The 17,937-nt window shown below is 38.6% G+C and overlaps 1 protein-coding gene across 1 annotated transcript in view; it reads right to left on the minus strand.

Moving 5' to 3' along the window:
• LOC113662392 (contactin-associated protein-like 2) overlaps positions 1-17,937 on the minus strand; it is a 115,436-nt gene that overhangs the window by 28,627 nt on the left and 68,872 nt on the right. Inside the window, exons 9-13 of the mRNA XM_047808920.1 lie at positions 14,509-14,658; positions 10,920-11,082; positions 5,667-5,773; positions 4,518-4,637; positions 3,398-3,598 (exon numbers count right to left, since the gene is read on the minus strand). Coding sequence (XP_047664876.1) covers positions 3,398-3,598; positions 4,518-4,637; positions 5,667-5,773; positions 10,920-11,082; positions 14,509-14,658 — 741 coding nt within the window. The remainder of the gene's footprint in view (positions 1-3,397; positions 3,599-4,517; positions 4,638-5,666; positions 5,774-10,919; positions 11,083-14,508; positions 14,659-17,937) is intronic.

The raw sequence follows: 17,937 nt of genomic DNA on the forward strand, positions 1-17,937 counted from the left end.
TGGTTCTCATCCACAAACCCAAGTATTCATGCTTTGATCAATGTCCCGGCTTCAACCTTAGCTCTTGATGTGGCAGTGTAACACCAGGAAAATATATTTACATGAAAGGAACAAGTTTAGATTAATAACAACAATAACCAGAATCAAATGTTTAAGGGTAACAGACAAGAGATGAAAAGTGAAGGTCATACTGTACTTAGGGTTAGGTTTAGAAAGCAAGGGGCAGCTTAAGGATACAACGCTATGCAATGAAACCTACGAATACTATATTCACATGTCAGCCAAAAACGAAAGCATCTCCATTTGCATAACCCTTGCAGATATCATTTCATTAGTATGCTGTCGACTTAAGGCCCAGCAACGATGCACACCTTAGCAAAGGACATTGCTTGCTGCAGAACCAGAAGTCCAAGAGGAGGAGATTGATCAGCAAGTCTAAGCAAAAACCTGACACCTAACCCTAACCAACACTGTACAACAGGAAACACACTAATTTGTGTCCACCTCCTGGACTACAGTCTCAACTCTGCCCACAAGGTGATAGATTAGGTCTGAATTCTTTGTTCTACACCATTGTTTTTTTTCAGGGGAGCCCAAAAAAGTCCTGAATGTGGCAGTAGGGAAACCAAGCACATAAACAGTGTCAAATATGTAATACACTCAAAATATGTTTGTCTCTTTTTTGGTCATTAGCTTTGTGTCAGAGACAAAATCTGGAGCAAGTTCTTTTGTTAAAGAACTTAATCGGTCACTCAATTATTGTTTCAAATCATATAGTTCTGATTGAACTAGTTTCTTAGCAAGACCAATAAACTGGGACACACACATCCTTGCACATAACCTCTACAGTACATATTTTTGGACTCATACACACACAAAAAAAAATATACAAGGACAAAATTCACATTAAAAGGTCAAGGATAAATGTGTTGCACTTCTGGGAATCTTTTTCTTCTGATTTAACTAAAGTTACAAGCACAAGGCAGCACAAGAGAAAATCATATTTACTGAACAGATTCTCCTACGGAGTCTCCAGAACACACAGAGAGAGATCAGCTCTCTAAAACAAACAGCACAGATTTAATATTCGCTAGGTTACACCTGGATCGTATGAAATAGCGAGCAATATTTCACCTAGATAATATGATATAGGGAGTAATATCTGGGTAGGGTAATTAGATGCTTTCTGCTGTGATAATTGCACATGGTTCTATATTGGTCTCAAATGCAAGTATATGAGGGCAAAACTCTCATAAGTTTCTCCTCTGACTTCTGGAATTCTAGCAAGCGGCAACTGTTGAGCTTTAAATATAGATGGAACAAATAGTCTAGTAATCTAATTGTCATGACACGGGGTAAGGAAGCGGACCCAAACGCAGGATAGCCAAATCAACAGGGTTTAATAACAAAAGGACATGAAACAACACACGGACTAGAGACAGAACAAAGACAACAGTAGATTCCGCGATGCACAAGGCAACGCGGCACAGATAAATAGACACGGTGATCACAATAGGAAACAGGTGTGTAGACAGGGAGGAGCAGACGAAGGCGGGGCAGACACGTGACAAAGAACGTAAACAGATGCACGTGGCCAAAGTCATGACACTAAGAGTAAGATAATTTTGTGTTAATGTCAATAACCTGTGAGCTACCTAGATGCTGTTTTTTCCTACCATTAATTCTGCCACAGTAACAACTCCCAAAGCTAACAGTAGCTTTATCTGCACAGTGACTTCTTGTTGTCACGTTTATAAAATATTAGAAGCTTTCTTTTTTTTAACTGATGCAAATTGAAGATTAACCTTTGCATTGTGCATTTACAGGTGAGTGATTTTCTCTGGGTGGTTAAGGGGTAGGTAATGCAAATCATGTTGGATAAAATAATAACCGTGCGGTTATCTGCCCGGGAGGCCATGGGCCATTTTGAGTGCTGGTAATTATTTCTGAACCCATAAAAGACGATCTGCATTTTAATACAGCTGTCATTTCTGTTGGAGGCCATACTGCTCCACTGTGCGCCAATTGCTATGACGACAAAGACACCGACACTGTTCATTCTTGCTTTTCTCTTATCACCCACCTACATTGCAGTGCAGTAACGTTAACATGAGAAAAATCAGAATGACTTAATCATTCATTCGTTCATTCATGTCCTTCCTGGAACTTCTATCCCAGATCCTCCTTGGTGACCCCTAAACATTGTGCGATACAATCCCTCAAGCAAGTCAAGGATTTTCCCTGAGCTTCTTGTCCAGTGGAGTGTACATTCTACAGACATACTGTACAGTAGGAGCTTACCACAGGGTATCCTTTTCATATCCCCAAATTGGCTCTCCTGGATTGTCGATCTCTTCATTCCACCTCAGCAACCCTATACAGACCTCAATCCTCTATGAGCGGTTCGTAACATTTTTCATCTTCTAATTATTTCATGAGTCCAAAGGTTAGATGGATAGAGATTAAAACTCCATTGCTTTAGATTACTCATTACTCAGTGGGGTGCTACATTTTGGTTAGAGGATCCGAGGTGGTTCAGACATGGCTAAGAAGAGCTAAGGAAAAAGCTCAAACTACTTGCAACCGTAAATCTGTCTCTATACTCGTACTTGTTTTTGACATAAAATCACTCCATGTCTAATGGTGTGTTTAAGTTGTCAGACTAGTAATCAAAAGATTGTGAGTTTAAATCCCTGCTCCACCAAGCTGCCACTGATGGGCACCTGAGCAAGGACCCCATTGGTTGAGTGTAAGTACTGTATAAGTGTCAGGACATTCTCTGTCACGTGTCTTGTCTTACTCACCTGTTTGTTATTGGGATAATTATTATGTGTATTTGTTTCCTCCACATATTTAGAGTTTCTGTTATTGTGTATTTATTTTATGTGTCTTTGTTAATAAAATCTGTTTTGTATTTCTTTTATCCACACGTTATCTGACAATAGGGAAGTAGACACCTCCTTTATCACCACAGATCCATACAAAAATGAATGAATTAACCTCTAATGTCTATTCAAAGATATACTAATGCAAGTAATTGATTATTTTTTATCTCGGAATAAAATATGATTAAATATTATCCATATGACTTCACTATGGAAACTAAAAAGTTAATCATGCAACAGTTTATCTGGGATCAGGCAAATCGTGGTATCTAGATCAATTACTCCATTATAATTTGAATTCTAGCTGAACTTTCCAAACTACGGTGGAGAGGAAAGGAAACAGAACTGTAGGAACTGAGCAATTTTTCAATTCAAGGACAGAATAGAAGACTGAGGTTATTATTAACCAGTCAGCCAGTATAGACTAGCCAAACAGAAACACTGTTGTTTTTTTTTTTTAATACTTCAGACTTTGGACTAGTATTTGTCAGAACTATAACTCTTACTCATACCTGGAGTGTTGAGTAGGCGTGATGAGCGGCAGGTGTAGGTGACGTGTTGCTCGCAGTGCTCTGCGACGTCTGTGATGGCGCTGATCTGCTCCACGGTGGCGCTGTAGTTCAGCTGCAGCACGGTGCGCCTGTCCCTGCTCGAACCTGATACGGCTGTCTGAGGAGGCAGGTTGTTCAATACCGTCGTCCACACCTTATCCTCTGGAAATACATGCAATACAAGCGTCAAAGGACTGTAACACGGCTGAAACCTTTTAAAAAAGCTAAAACGATATTAAAAATTCAATGTCTTGATCTTCAGTAAGCATTTTTATCCTTGTGTGAGCAGGGTTTGCATCATGGACACACTCATTTACACTTACTTTATTACCATACACAGTATGGCATGAAATTAAATGCTTTATACACTACACACTGATTGATTTATTTTGTGTTCCATATTTTTTCGGAATAAACACCTGCTGTGCTACAGAGACAAGTTTCCTCGGAAACTGATGTAAAGTCAACTGTTTGGCATGTTAAAGGTTCACACATTAAAAAAAACGATTGAACACGTTTGTTTTTTTTTATTTCTTTTCTTCTACAGTAGCTAAGGAGCACATAGTCTTTAATTAGCAAGTGTAGCAACTGTGGCTTTGATCAAGTCCCGAGTTCCAGTCAAAACGTCTTATTTTACCAGTCAAAACATCTTATTTGATGCCTTAATCAAAAAGACAGTTTAATAGAGTGTTTAGTAATGTGCTATGAATATTAGAACACCTAGAAGCTTTGTGTTATAGGAAAATAATGTGTGTGTTGTTTCCAACTCACCAAAGAATTTTACCACAGATTCAATTATTTTAATTTATTACAGAAAAAAACATGTTTTTTTCTTTTTGTGATTTATCCATTTCTAGTTACATTTAATATAGTGTAATGCTTGCAAACTGTTTGATTTGTAATGTTGTAGAATGCCTGTGCTGTATCTTTACGTTAAAAGAAAAAATATATATATTTATAAAAAATTAAAAAAAAACAGTGAGACAAATTAGCTAATTTATTTGTTGTTTGGTAAATCTACAGTTTTAAATGGTTTGACACTGGACAATTGCTGTATGCTTTTAGATGATTTGGGACGTACCTGTTATTTTGCAAATGACTCTGAAGGGCCCTAGAGGTCCGCTGCCATCAGGATCGATCCAATAAACATCTGAAGATTTCCCTATGTGCTTATAAGCCTCACATGACTGCTCATAGACAGCTACGAGAGAGCAAGAAGTTCAGCGGATGGTTAAAAATTAATGAAAATACAGTTTAACACTTTTTGACAAGAATCAGAACATAATGTGACTAGACACAGGGAAATCATCCATCCATCTTTCATCTACCCATCACGCCTTCCTTTCACTTAACCATCCATCCATCCATCTGCCCATCCATTCATTCACCCAGCCATCCATACATCCATTCACCCAGCCATCTATTCATATATTCATCCAGCCATCCACCCATCAATCCATCCACCCACAGGGAGCCAAGATTCTATAACAAAAGACTCGGGACACAAGATAGGGCGCACCCTTGAGGGAGTGCCAATCATCACAGAGCACAGACACAGACACACACACACACACACACACACACACACACACTTTGTACTATTCTGTACAATGTCTAGAGATTGCACTCTGTGTTTTTAAAATACTCAAACCGGTACTGCCATTAAAAATCATTACAAAGTCACTGCATACACCCCATTCTGGTGTACTGAATATAAGCTATATAAGAATATAATCTAAAGCTGCCAGAAAAGTACTTCATTAGATAATCTCATGAAGAAGCAGGGGTACATAAGTGATATTTAAAGATTCCTCCAGTGAGGATCGTTTCCATATGGGAGATGATAAAAAGAAAAATCATCAAGTCGCTCTGATTACATGTGAAATGTTTGCTGTTATGTGTGTCTGGTTAAGGGGTAATGTACAGTACAGACGTGATGTTTCATGTAGATCCAGCATCAATAAAAAAGTCATGCTTTTGCACCAGTCTGGGCTACGAAGGTCATGCCTTCTCAAACATCAATAAAGCTAATAGAGGAACTAGAAAGAATCTGAAGCCTCCTGCTCCACGTTATCTACAACAAACAGAAGCAGTTAGAAAACTAACTTTGTAAGCTCAGTTTAAACAAATCCATTAAAGCTCATCTGTACTTCCTGATTCTAAAAAAAAAAAGTCTTTTATCCAAGACAAAGTTTGGTTCAGCTACTCGAGCTCCAGCAGATCAACATACATGTGTGACAGGTGGCTCCGGTGTATCCAGTGCCGTCACATGAGCAGCTGAAACTGTCCCAGGTCTGAGAACATCTTCCTCCATGCTCACAAAGATTAGGCAAACATCTGAAAAACATGACAGAGGAACATCAGAGCTAAGAATGAGAGGATGAATTCAGGGTCACATCAAACACAACTGCAGCTTGGTCCTCTTGCTCAGTGTCACGTCACTTCACCAACCTCTATACAGCTCTTATAGGAGCTTACTTTTCTTCTTAAAAAAAAAAAACATCAATAAATCCTAGGTTGAATAACCTGAAAGACGTATTCATGCTTGGTCTACACTTATTAAGACCTGGTTCTTATGTTCAGAGCACTCCTTTAAGCTTGGAATCCTTTCATGACAGTATTCTTTATGTAAAATCTGCTTTATATTGACACAAAGAGACCAGAGACAGCTATGACTAGCTATGGCCAATGAACATGTTATATCTTATATCTACTAGACATACAGTAGATAAACCAGTAGGTGAGGATGGCTTCTGGTTTATATTGACGTATACAATCGTTTCTAAGGTTACAACAGGGACAAGGTGAACAAGTCGAATAAATAAGATCAAGATTAGATTAAAACAAGTTTCCCTGTACAAGGAAATTCTTTCTTTGCTGTCCACATTGATTGCCAAGACAATACAATGCACACGTACTGTACATACACTCAAAGAAAACAAATAGAAATAAAGACCACAAATAAATAAATCTGTTATAGCTAATATCTATTTTTATAATGTAAAGTACTGTTTCGATTCTAACGCACGTTTATAAAAGTAAACTTATTTTATGAAACTATAAACAGGCAAAAGTGTGATGTGCAATAATATCTTATATCTTTATATTTCGGAAAATAAGTAACTTTACATCATCCAGGCTTCGATTATTTTCCAATAACTGTGTGTGTGTGTGGGGGGGGGGGGGGGTCTGTGGGTATGTGTGTGTGTATGTGTATGTGTGGGTGGGTGTGCGCGTGTGTGTGTGGGTATTTGTGTGTACTGTGTGTGTGTGTGTGTGTGGGTATTTGTGTGTACAGTACGTGTGTGGGTGTGCGTGTGTGGGTGTGCGTGTGTGTGAGTGTGTGTGTCTGTGTGTGTGGGGGGGGGGTATTTGTGTGTATGTGTGTGTAGGTGTGCATGTGTGTGTATGTGTGTGTGTGTGGGGGGGGTATTTGTGTGTGTAGGTGTGCATGTGTGTGTATGTGTGTGTGTGTATGTGTGTGTGTGGGGGGGGGTATTTGTGTGTGTAGGTGTGTATGTGTGTGTATGTGTGTGTGTGTATGTGTGTGTGTGTTTGTGTGTGTGTCTGTGTGTGTCTGTGTGTGTGTCTGTGTGTGTCTGTGTGTGTGTGGGGTATTTGTGTGTATGTGTGTGTAGGTGTGCATGTGTGTGTGTGTGTGTGTGTGTAGTGCAGTGTTGTCTGCTGTATTATAAATTATGGACAATTAAAGCATAATGTTTGGTTTAAAATTTTCTCAGCACAATAAATAATATTGGACAGTAACTTAACACAAGAAATTTACAAGACACCGATTTGTATCCTGTGCTGCTAGAAAATGAGCATTAGGTACTGAGATAAAAAAAAAAAACGCAGGAAGTAAACACAGCCTGCAGGTTCTGCGTTTTTAACCGATGTGCCGAACTAACATTGACATCTTAACTGATGAAGAAAAACACAAAATCGATGACGCAGTAATGAGCGTCTGAGTCCTGGTAACGATTTCAAACCACAGCCGATCGAGTGGCAGATAAACGCAGAGAGGACGCTTGATGTCGTCTCACACTGCGACGTGCGAACGCTCGTCGATAAAGTCAGCTTTTAGACTACTTTAAACAGAAATCAGGAGTAAGTAGTATTCAAACATAGACATATTAAACCTAAGAGCTGAGCTAGGAATGGTCTTATTTTTCTATAAAACGTCTCCTTGCTTCTCTTTTACAACCCATCCCGAGGCATCCAGAGATTGTACAAGCTCCGGTTGTGTACCGCTTCATGAAGATTTCAGACATTTAAAGGGAAGATGCTAACTCCATGTGGTCTTTAAGGACAACAATCTCCTAATCAATACACAATTGACAGACTGTATATGGCACATTATTCATAATAACACTCTCTGGTGTTTATAATCATTTATAATCACACCCCAGGTTTCACCCAAATGAGGATGAGGTTTCCGTTTTGATTCTGGTTTCTTTCAAGAACATCTAAGGGTGTTCCTACTGTAAGTTTTTCCTCACCGCAGTCACCTTAGTCACCTCAAGATTGATCATTGTGGATAAATACAACGTCTTCTGTGGGACGAAGCCTTTGGACGTCCACTGAGCCGAGGCCGACTCTAAGAATCCTGAGACATCTCCAGTTAGACTGTGTGATACTAAGGAGATCCGAAGTCCATGATCCTTACACCAATACAACATTTATCTGACTGTATATTACAATCACACCCCCAGTGTCACCCATATAAGGATGGGTTCCTCCTTGAGTCTGGTTCCTCTCGAGGTTTCTTCCTTTACCAATTTAAGGGAGTTTTTCCTTGCCACTGCTGCCTGAGTCACCTCAGACTTGCTCATAGGGGAATAAATACATACACATTGTGAACTATATACATCTAATAATAACCAGGAATTTTTATTCTGTAAATTCTTATTTCTTTTATTATTCGTTATTTCCTTTATCATTAATTATGTCTACCTTCTGCTCTATGTTTATGTTCTGTAAAGCTGCTTTGAGACAATGTCTATTGTAAAAAGCGCTATACAAATAAACTTGAATTGAATTGAATTGAATTGAAACACAAACATTATTGTGTTCTGTAAAGCTGCTTTGGGACAATATCTACTGTTAAAATCTCTGTACAAGAGAAAGTGAATTGAAATGAATTGAATTGAATCTAATCAGGAGGGCAGTGTGGCTTAGTGGTTAGCACGTTCGCCTCACACCTCTAAGGTTGGGTGATTGATTCCCGCCTCCGCCATGTTTGCATGTTTGCTTGTTCACCTCGGGGGTTTCCTCCGGGTACTCCGGTTTCCTCCCCCTGGTCCAAAGACATGCATGGTACAGTAGGTTGATTGGCATCTCTGGAAAATTGTCCGTAGTGTGTGAGTGAATGAGAGTGTGTGTGTGCCCTGCAATGGGTTGGCACTCCGTCCAGGGTGTATCCTGCCTCGATGCCTGAGATGAGGTAGTTCGGATAAGCGGTAGAAAATGAATGAATTGATTCAGATCACGTTATTCTAACAAAGCTACTCATCTTCATATGTAATATGTAAAAAGCCCTAAATCAGACCAAGACCCAATGTCTGGAAGATAACTTCATGTTGTTTACCTATATAAATTAACTAGTACTTCATCATGTCATTCTCCTTAACACTGGCTCATGTAGTTTTCTTGTTGCAGGTGTTGTGTGTTGATTCATGTCATTAATGAAGTGGTGTGCTAAACAGTGTTACCTTGTTACCTCGCCGTGTGATCGTGAAAGACTCGAGGCACATGTTAAACATCGGAGGCATAAAACCCACGAATAATCAGTCGATATGAGTGTAATGACCAGATAGTTGGTGCTTTGTTAACCTGAATAAACCTTAAAGATAAGTTATAAAAATGTAAAAATAAATAAACCTCATTATAATTTACATTTAGAATTATGGTGACATTCCATGTCCCTACCCTCACCTATGGTCATGAGCTTTGGGTCATGACCGAAAGGATGAGATCCCGGATACGGGCGGCCGAAATGAGTTTCCTCCGCAGAGTGGCTGGGCGCTCCCTTAGAGATAGGGTGAGGAGCTCAGTCACTCGGGAGGAGCTCAGAGTAGAGCCGCTGCTCCTCCACATCGAGAGGAGTCAGCTGAGGTGGCTCGGGCATCTGTTTCGGATGCCTCCTGGACGCCTCCCTGGGGAGGTGTTCCGGGCATGTCCAACCGGGAGGAGGCCCCGGGGAAGACCTAGGACACGCTGGAGGGACTATGTCTCTCGGCTGGCCTGGGAACGCCTCGGTATTCCCCCGGAAGAGCTGGAGGAAGTGTCTAGGGAGAGGGAAGTCTGGGCGTCCCTGCTTAGGCTGCTGCCCCCGCGACCCGGCCCCGGATAAGCGGTAGAAGATGGATGGATGGATGGATGAATGGAATTATGGTGTTTGGCAGACGTTCTATCCAGCGTGACTTCCAGAAGTGCTTTTGAAGTCTCTCTCAGTCAACACATCGATACTGATGCACTATCTTCACAGATTAAGAATACCGTCAGTCTAAAATCTCTACTGGGAGGAAATATAGCGAGAATATCACACAGAACGTGTGTTGTGTTGTGAATCCTGCTAGTGACTGTTCAGACATCTGCTTGAAGTTCATTCGAATGTAGGATACGTGAAGAAAAGACTTTCACTGTGCTGTAGAAATAAAATAAAAGCTTCTTCGTCTTCTAAAAGGTTCATCATGTGCTTCAAGTCATTAGAGTTCAAAGCAATTACGTAGGACGTAGAATTTGCCAAACGTATGCGCCGTCTGTGAGGAGCACCACAGTCATCTCTTGAGGTATTGCATCAATAGAAACCCTTATTTCTTTAGTGTTTATTGCTTATTGGATTTTGCACTGCTTCCTGATTGGATCACATCTCTGTGTAACTGGACAGCCAGGTGACAAATTAAGTCATAATTTGGGTCCAATTGTCCCACAGAGTGCAAACACACTGAAAATCAATACTTTACAAAGTTCTACTAATGGATCGCATTTCTGTCGTGAGCGCTGTATCACAATGCAAATCCCAAGTTGGTACTTGGTACTTCAGTGGTACTTCAAGCTCCACACCCACCAAGCTGCCACTGTTGGGCAAACGAGCAAGACCCTTAACCCTTTCTGCTCCAAGGCAGCTGTCCATGGGCATCAAGAATTTCCACAAATAAACCAAATGAAAAGTTTACACATGCTTGTTCCTAACACTGTGTTGAACGATCAATTGTGATACTTGGTCATGTGTTTCTCAGCATCATTTTTATATTTAATCTATTTTTAAACAGATGCTAAATTATTTTTAAACTTTATCCAGCAACTGGTGGACTTGTAGATTAATACAATTATTACAAAAGTGTTAAAAAACCAACAACACTGATGATGATTGAAGGCAGCACAAAGCATTAAGAGCCAGGGGGTGTAAACTTTTGAACAGGATAAGCAGTGTTAATGGAAATTGGATAAGTTAATATTTGGATTGCGTAAGTGTTCAGACCTGTCCATGATTGCACACGTATCCAAGCTGACGTTTTCAAATGCTCCCAGCATGCCCTGCTCCAAGGCCGCAAGGTCGGCCAGCTGATCGTCCACGTGGATGAGCTGCATGCAACCCTGAAACGAGCGCTGCGATGGAGACGCCTGAGTCTGCAGGAAATAACCTGTGTGCAGATCAGAGACAGACAAAAACAATCAGGTGTCTTCAAAACGTCTGTTTGACCAGACCCCATGTGGAATTCTTATTCTGAGATATGAACAATAAATTACAAATTAGTTTCAAATAAATCTTTCCCTAATTTATTAAAATGTCATCCGAAAATGAAACTGTACTGGAGTGAACATGATGAAACGAAGTCTGGATGAATCCATCAAGCTGCTCAATAAATAAATCCCACAATCCCGAAACAAGGTAAGACTTTCTGACACTACAACTGTTTCTGGTCTGAGACATTATGTGTTTGACTTGTGGAAATAGAGAAGGAGGGGAAGAAGAAGAAGAAGAAGAAGAAGAAGAAGAAGAAGAAGAAGAAGAAGAAGAAGAAGAAGAAGAAGAAGAAGAAGAAGAAGAAGAAGAAGAAGAAGAAGAGGAAGAAGAAGGAGGAGGACTGGGAGGAGGAGGAGGAGGAGAAGAAGAAGAAGAAGAAGAAGAAGAAGAAGAAGAAGAAGAAGAAGAAGAAGATGAATGCACGAAAAGAAGAAGACAGTAAGAAGAAGAAGAATGTAAGGAATCAAGGAGGACTCGCAGGCGCACAGGATGAGGGAGAGAGAAGAATAAACGAAGAGAGAGAAGACAGAGAAGAAGAAGAAGATAATAATAATTAAGAATGAGTGGAGAAGAAGAAATCAGAACATCACTAATTATGGGATGATGTCGTCTTACACTATATCCCCACTCCTACCCTCATACACTCCTACTCCATCCTCCCACGCAGCCTCTGTCTCTTTTCTGTGCTCATCCTCCTCCTCCTATTCTTCTTCTTGCGTCTTCTTCTTCTCCCTCTGCCACTCCGTCCTACCTCACAGAAGAAGAAGAAGAAGAAGAAGGAGGAGAAGAAGAAGAAGAACCACAGAATGAGTGACAGAAGATGCTGATGGTAAAACACATGATAAATAAAGACATATGAGCTGAAGCCCGGATTAAAGAGAGCAGTACACATTGTCAGGATAAACACTGTTAGTGTGAACTTTATGTCAGAGGAAGTCTAGCAATAAGAACAGACCGGAGCAGGAAGAAGATCATCTTGTTACGTGTATCTGTGGCTGGGTGACTAGTTTAGTGCAGCCTCACTTGTCACAAAGCTGCAGTGTTGTAATTAAGTGACGAGACGTGTCAGTACCAGAGCGTAGAGTATTGTTGTCATCTCGCACTGCTTTGAATGTGACTCGGTAACTAATCCATTATGTGAACTGAAATGCACATGGATTAGTGAGCGTCCTTATACACATATTATACACAAGCTCAGGATCTCTCACATAATATTAACCTTTTATCCCAAGCCAGATTTTGTGCAAGCGCTCTATCTGTAAACGATTTACAAATAAATTTCCGGTTTGATAAATGAGCCTCGTTGATGTTTGTCCTTGGTTCCTCGATCCAGAACAGTGTTTAACGTGTGAGTATAATCTACACACAATAACCCAGAACGCCTTTTTTTCACGCTCGGATGTGTCCCGCTGTTTATAGAGGATATTTAGCATTAAAATGTGCTGAGCAGCTCCCCATCTTGGGCTGCGTGACCTTGCGAAACTGGCGCTAAAGCCACATATCACCGAGCGTGACACCCAAAACAAAAATCAAGCATATAACCGTGAACGTTTAAGTGTTAGTACATTCTCGAACCAAGTCATCGGAAAGTGATGAGAATTCTAATCAGGTGTATATAAAAGCCGGCGACGCGGCTTTATCTGTCACTAACACCTGTTTCTGTTCTCTCACGGTGAAGTAATCAGGAGCATACTGATAAGGACAGCGTCCAAACCACAGGGACGCCAGACAAGACAACTGCAGTGTATTATAATATACTATTTTTATTCTTTACCCGGCCAAAGAACTTGATGATGAAATTTGCCAGAAAAAAACAAACTGTCACACCGGAGAGAAGAGACAGGAAATAACCTGGTGTGGTGGCATGGTGTGAGAAATACAAGCCATGCCAGAATAAATACAGTACGATGGGTATTAAATGACAGAGCTATATCATTAAACAGATATGAGCTAGGAGATATACTGTAACAAAGCACATCTCTTAGCATGAACAGGCCTGATTATGCTACAACTTTGATTTTTGTTTGCTAATATTATACATAGATGTGTGCATGCTGACTACACTGGATTTCTGTCCTGAGTGACAAAAAAAAAAGGAAATTACATGCATTTAGAACTGGGTTAAGCACAGGCAGGAGCTGAGAGCTCTGGGATCTCTGTACAGGTTAGGCAAATAATGTTTAAGATTTGAACAGTGTTTCTTTACCCTGCATCTCTTATAAACTATTATTATTATTATTGTTAGTAGTAGTAGTAGTAGTAGTAGTAGTAGTAGTAGTAGTAGTAGTAGTAGTAGTATCAATAATAATAATAGTAATATTATTACTAATAAAATATGTTATTAAATATTGCTGATATTGCTAAATACATAAATAAATGCTAAATACTAAATGCTAAATGCTAAATAAAATAGATATTGCTAAATACATAAATAAATGTATTAATTAATTAATTAAAAAAGACATTATTATTAGTAGTAGTAGTATTAATATTATTTAATAAAGTTATTTATTAACAAACAAACAAACAAACAAACAAATAAATAAATAAACAAATAATGAACAACAATAGCAACCACCACCACCACAACAAACAAAATTCATTTATAAATAAAAGATAAATAAATACATAATTAACAGATAAACAAACAAGCAAAAAAACAAACAAATAAATAAATAGGAAAAGTGAAAAAAAACATTAATAAAATAAACAAACTAATTCTCAAACACACACACACACACACACACACACACACACACACACACACACACACACACACACACACACACACACATATACACAAATAAATAAATCAGGCAACAAACAAAACAATGCAATGAAACTTGAAAAGAAAAGAAAACAAACATAAAACAAAACAAACATAAACCATCAGAACTACAACACAAAGACTAAAACCATCACCTGATATTGACTCTTATGCTCCAAGAAGATTTTATACCTTGTAATCAAGTCAAGATGAACACTTCATCATTCCAGCCTTAAGTAGATCTCTTTACAATTTTAGAGGCTTTATTCCGGACCAAGTTTTTATTTACTGAATATAAAAACAGCATGATTAAATAAACATCTGTTGAGTCGTCTAAAACCTTTAAACAGAGCTATAGTCAGAAATATTTATTTTTTTTTTTTTTTTTTTTACAGTTCAGCTTCAAACTTCATAGAAAGCTGTCAGTGATTTCTCGATCTCGTCCCTTTCCACACACTTCGTGTTGTTTAAAGTGTTAAAGCAGTGCAAATTACTAGCACGTTTAGATGTTGCAGCTCGTTAGCAAGATCAAGTCTCGCTTACTTCATCACCCACCTCCGAAGTGGTACGTTCCTCCAGTGGTGATCTGAAAGGGTGTGTTGGTCTTCACAGCGGAGGCTTCATCTCCGTCTACAGACAGCATGGCAAAGTAGTCTTTGGCCACGAAGCGAACATCATGCCATTCTCCATCGTTCAGATCTGACCCTGTAATGATAAGAATAACAAGAATAAAGTGAGAAAAGATGAAATTTATGCAAATATGAAGCGACTTGGTGCAGCGACCAACACCAACTGGAGTGTTGTAACTAATCGCTAATCCGAATTCTGTATCCTGTTACAACAGCAATGCTTAAATTACTCTTTTTTTCAGATATCTGTCATTTATCAACATACAGTATCTCCCCATTTGTAAAACTGCACTCTTTATAATAAATAGAATTAGAGATTTAGAGATTCATTCGCTATTATTCAAGTATAATGCTTTATTAAGTGGAGCTTTACGAGAGAAAAGACGCTCGGCTCAGACTCACATCTCTGTCAGGCAGGTCGGTGGGTTGATGAGCAGCAAATTACAAGATGCTTTCTGAATCTCCATCACGAGTGAAAGGGTGCTGAAAGGATTTAGAGCTCATCTGATGGTTCGAAGTGCTAAAACGTGATCATCTTTCATAAATGTTATTTACACCCGAGCTACTGGGAAATAATTACAACCAATGCGGTTGTAATCTTGGATTTTTTTTTTCTTTTATTTAAAAAATATATTATTTTTTATTACGGTTTAAAAATGATGACAGAACATTAACTTGCTAAAGCTACTCTGTGATTTTGCCACTTCCACCTAGCAATAGATTGAGTGTTCTTCGGTTTTGCTCTCTCTCTCTCTCTCTCTCTCTATATATATATATATATCATATATCTATATGTATATATATAATATTTATGTTTAAGTTTGTATATAATTAATATTATATACTAAACTTCTCATATATATCTATATATATATATATATATATATATATATATATATTAAGTTTGTTATATAATTAATATATATATCTATCTATAATTTAAGTTTATAAATTAATTATATATATATATAATATATCTATATATCTATATATATATATATATTATGTGTTTAAGGTGATATATAATTAGATAAAAATTATATATATATATATATAATATATAATATATGTTATGTATCTCTCATCTATATATAACTTATATCTATATTCTATATATTTTAAGTGTTATCATTAAATATAGAATAAAGAAGCTTGGTTGGGAAGTGGAGAGAAGGAATTTAGAGGATAAAAAGAGAAGAGATAGAAAGAGAATAGATCTAGATATCCTCTCAGAGCTGAGGATTTGCCCTCTCTTTCTCCTTTCTCCCCCCTCTTCTCACCCCCCCCTCTCTCACACCCCCCCTCTCTTTCTCCCTTCCTCTCTCTCTCTCTCTCTCTCTCTCTCTCTCTCTCTCTCTCTCTCTCTCTCTCTCTCTCTCTCTCTCTCCACGACACAGTCTAGTTCACAACACCTGGCACACTATTAAGGTTGAGAAATGTGTCTGATGTAGTTTGTGATACACTGTATTCAGTCTCTCCATCCAACCATCCATCCATCCATCCATCCATCCATCCATCCATCTCACATTTAACTGTATGATTTGTGTCCCATCAAGCTGGACACAATCTTTGGAGTCTGCTGACTGCTAACCCATTATACAGGAAACTAATGATAATACGCAGACTTGGAGCAAACAGCAGAATGTTTATGAGACTGCAGTGTGATCTGCTCATGATTTTTAATTGTACAGGCCGAACATATAAAAAATAAAATAAAATAAAAATTTTTAATATTGCACTCCATATTGTAATCGCATTCAGTAAAATGAAGAATCGCGGCAAGTGTTCGTCATGCAATCCATTCAGCCATGGATTTAAAAAAATAAATAAAATAAATAAATAAATAAATAAATTTAGGATCACAGTCCAACACACCACACAGTTCTGCCTGGAGATTCCTTCCAAAAATAAACACGTTTTCCTTTCTCATAGAAAGCTTCTCAATTTCAAAGATTACGGATCTTCCTGTTCTGTGGTGTCCGTTTTCAATACTGAATTTTTTTCACCATGTCTCACTGCACAGTGGAGGTTAATATGAAGCTCATATGAAAGTAAACACACAGGGCTTTAAAAATTTGTAGTTATTCATAAGTATTTCTGTTTTTTAACCTTGACTACTAGGGGCGAAAACTTCATACAAATGTTCTAACAAAAACTAAAATGGTTCGTTTTCTAAACGAATTAAAGGTAAACAAAAGCTAAATAAAGTCATTTCATGTTTTTTTTTCCCACCCAAAATTTTTTTTCACACAAAAATCTGTTTCAAAATTTTTATTCATAAATTCATTCTTAAATTAATTCCACTGTTAAAATGGAAATTGACTTATGGGACATTAGTATAAACGAGCAACTAATTTAATGAGTCAGGGGGATGTGGTAGCCTAGTGGTTAAGCTATTGGGCTACCAATCGGAAGGTTGTGAGTTCGATTCCTACAGTACGTCCACGGCTGGGCCACTTAACCCTCAATTGTTCAGTTGTATAAACATGAGTTTTAAAAAAATGTAAGTCGATCTGGAAAAAAGCGTCTGCTAAATGATGTAAAACACAGAGTTTTTGTAGTTGAAGATAAACACCATCAAACTTTAGATGCTTATGAACGAACACTTTGAGCAATCCAGAAAGCAGAAATGGCTTTGATATCATGAAAATATAAATATTTGTGTGGAAAGAAATCTACTGCTAGAGCTGCTGCCCAATCAGAATCGAGAATTTAACAGCACACTTAAATTAAGAATTGCACTTCAAGACTTCAAGTGAACATTATATAAAAAAATACAAATAAATAATCAAGGATATAAAACAAAAATAAAAGAAAAGTGTATTTCCCATGGGGGGGGGGGGGGCATGGTGGCTTAGTGGTTAGCACGTTTGCCTCACACCTCCAGGGTTGGGGGTTCAATTCCCGCCTCTGCCTTGTGTGTGTGGAGTTTGCATGTTCTCCCTGTGCCTCGGGGGTTTCCTCTGGGTACTCCGGTTTCCTTCCCTGGTCCAAAGGCATGCATCGTAGGTTGATTGGCATCTCTGGAAAATTATCCGTAGTGTGTATGTGTGTGTGTGTGTGTGTGTGTGTGTGTGAGTTAATGAGAGTGTGTGTGTACCCTGCGATGGGTTGGCACTCCGTCCAGGGTGTATCCTGCCTTGATGCCCGATGACGCCTGAGATCACATGCTCCCCGTGACCCGAGAAGTTCGGATAAGCGGTAGAAAATGAATGAATGAATGAATGTATTTCCCATTACATTTCTTTTCTCAAAACAAATGGCCTTTTCAAAAATTCATGATTTGTTTGTTAGTAATTCACTACATAGATTTTTTGGGAAGCAAAAAAAAGTGAATCAGGAACCATCGGTTGGA

The sequence above is a fragment of the Tachysurus fulvidraco genome, chromosome 25 (assembly GCF_022655615.1).
Source record: "Tachysurus fulvidraco isolate hzauxx_2018 chromosome 25, HZAU_PFXX_2.0, whole genome shotgun sequence".
Classification (NCBI taxonomy): domain Eukaryota; kingdom Metazoa; phylum Chordata; class Actinopteri; order Siluriformes; family Bagridae; genus Tachysurus; species Tachysurus fulvidraco.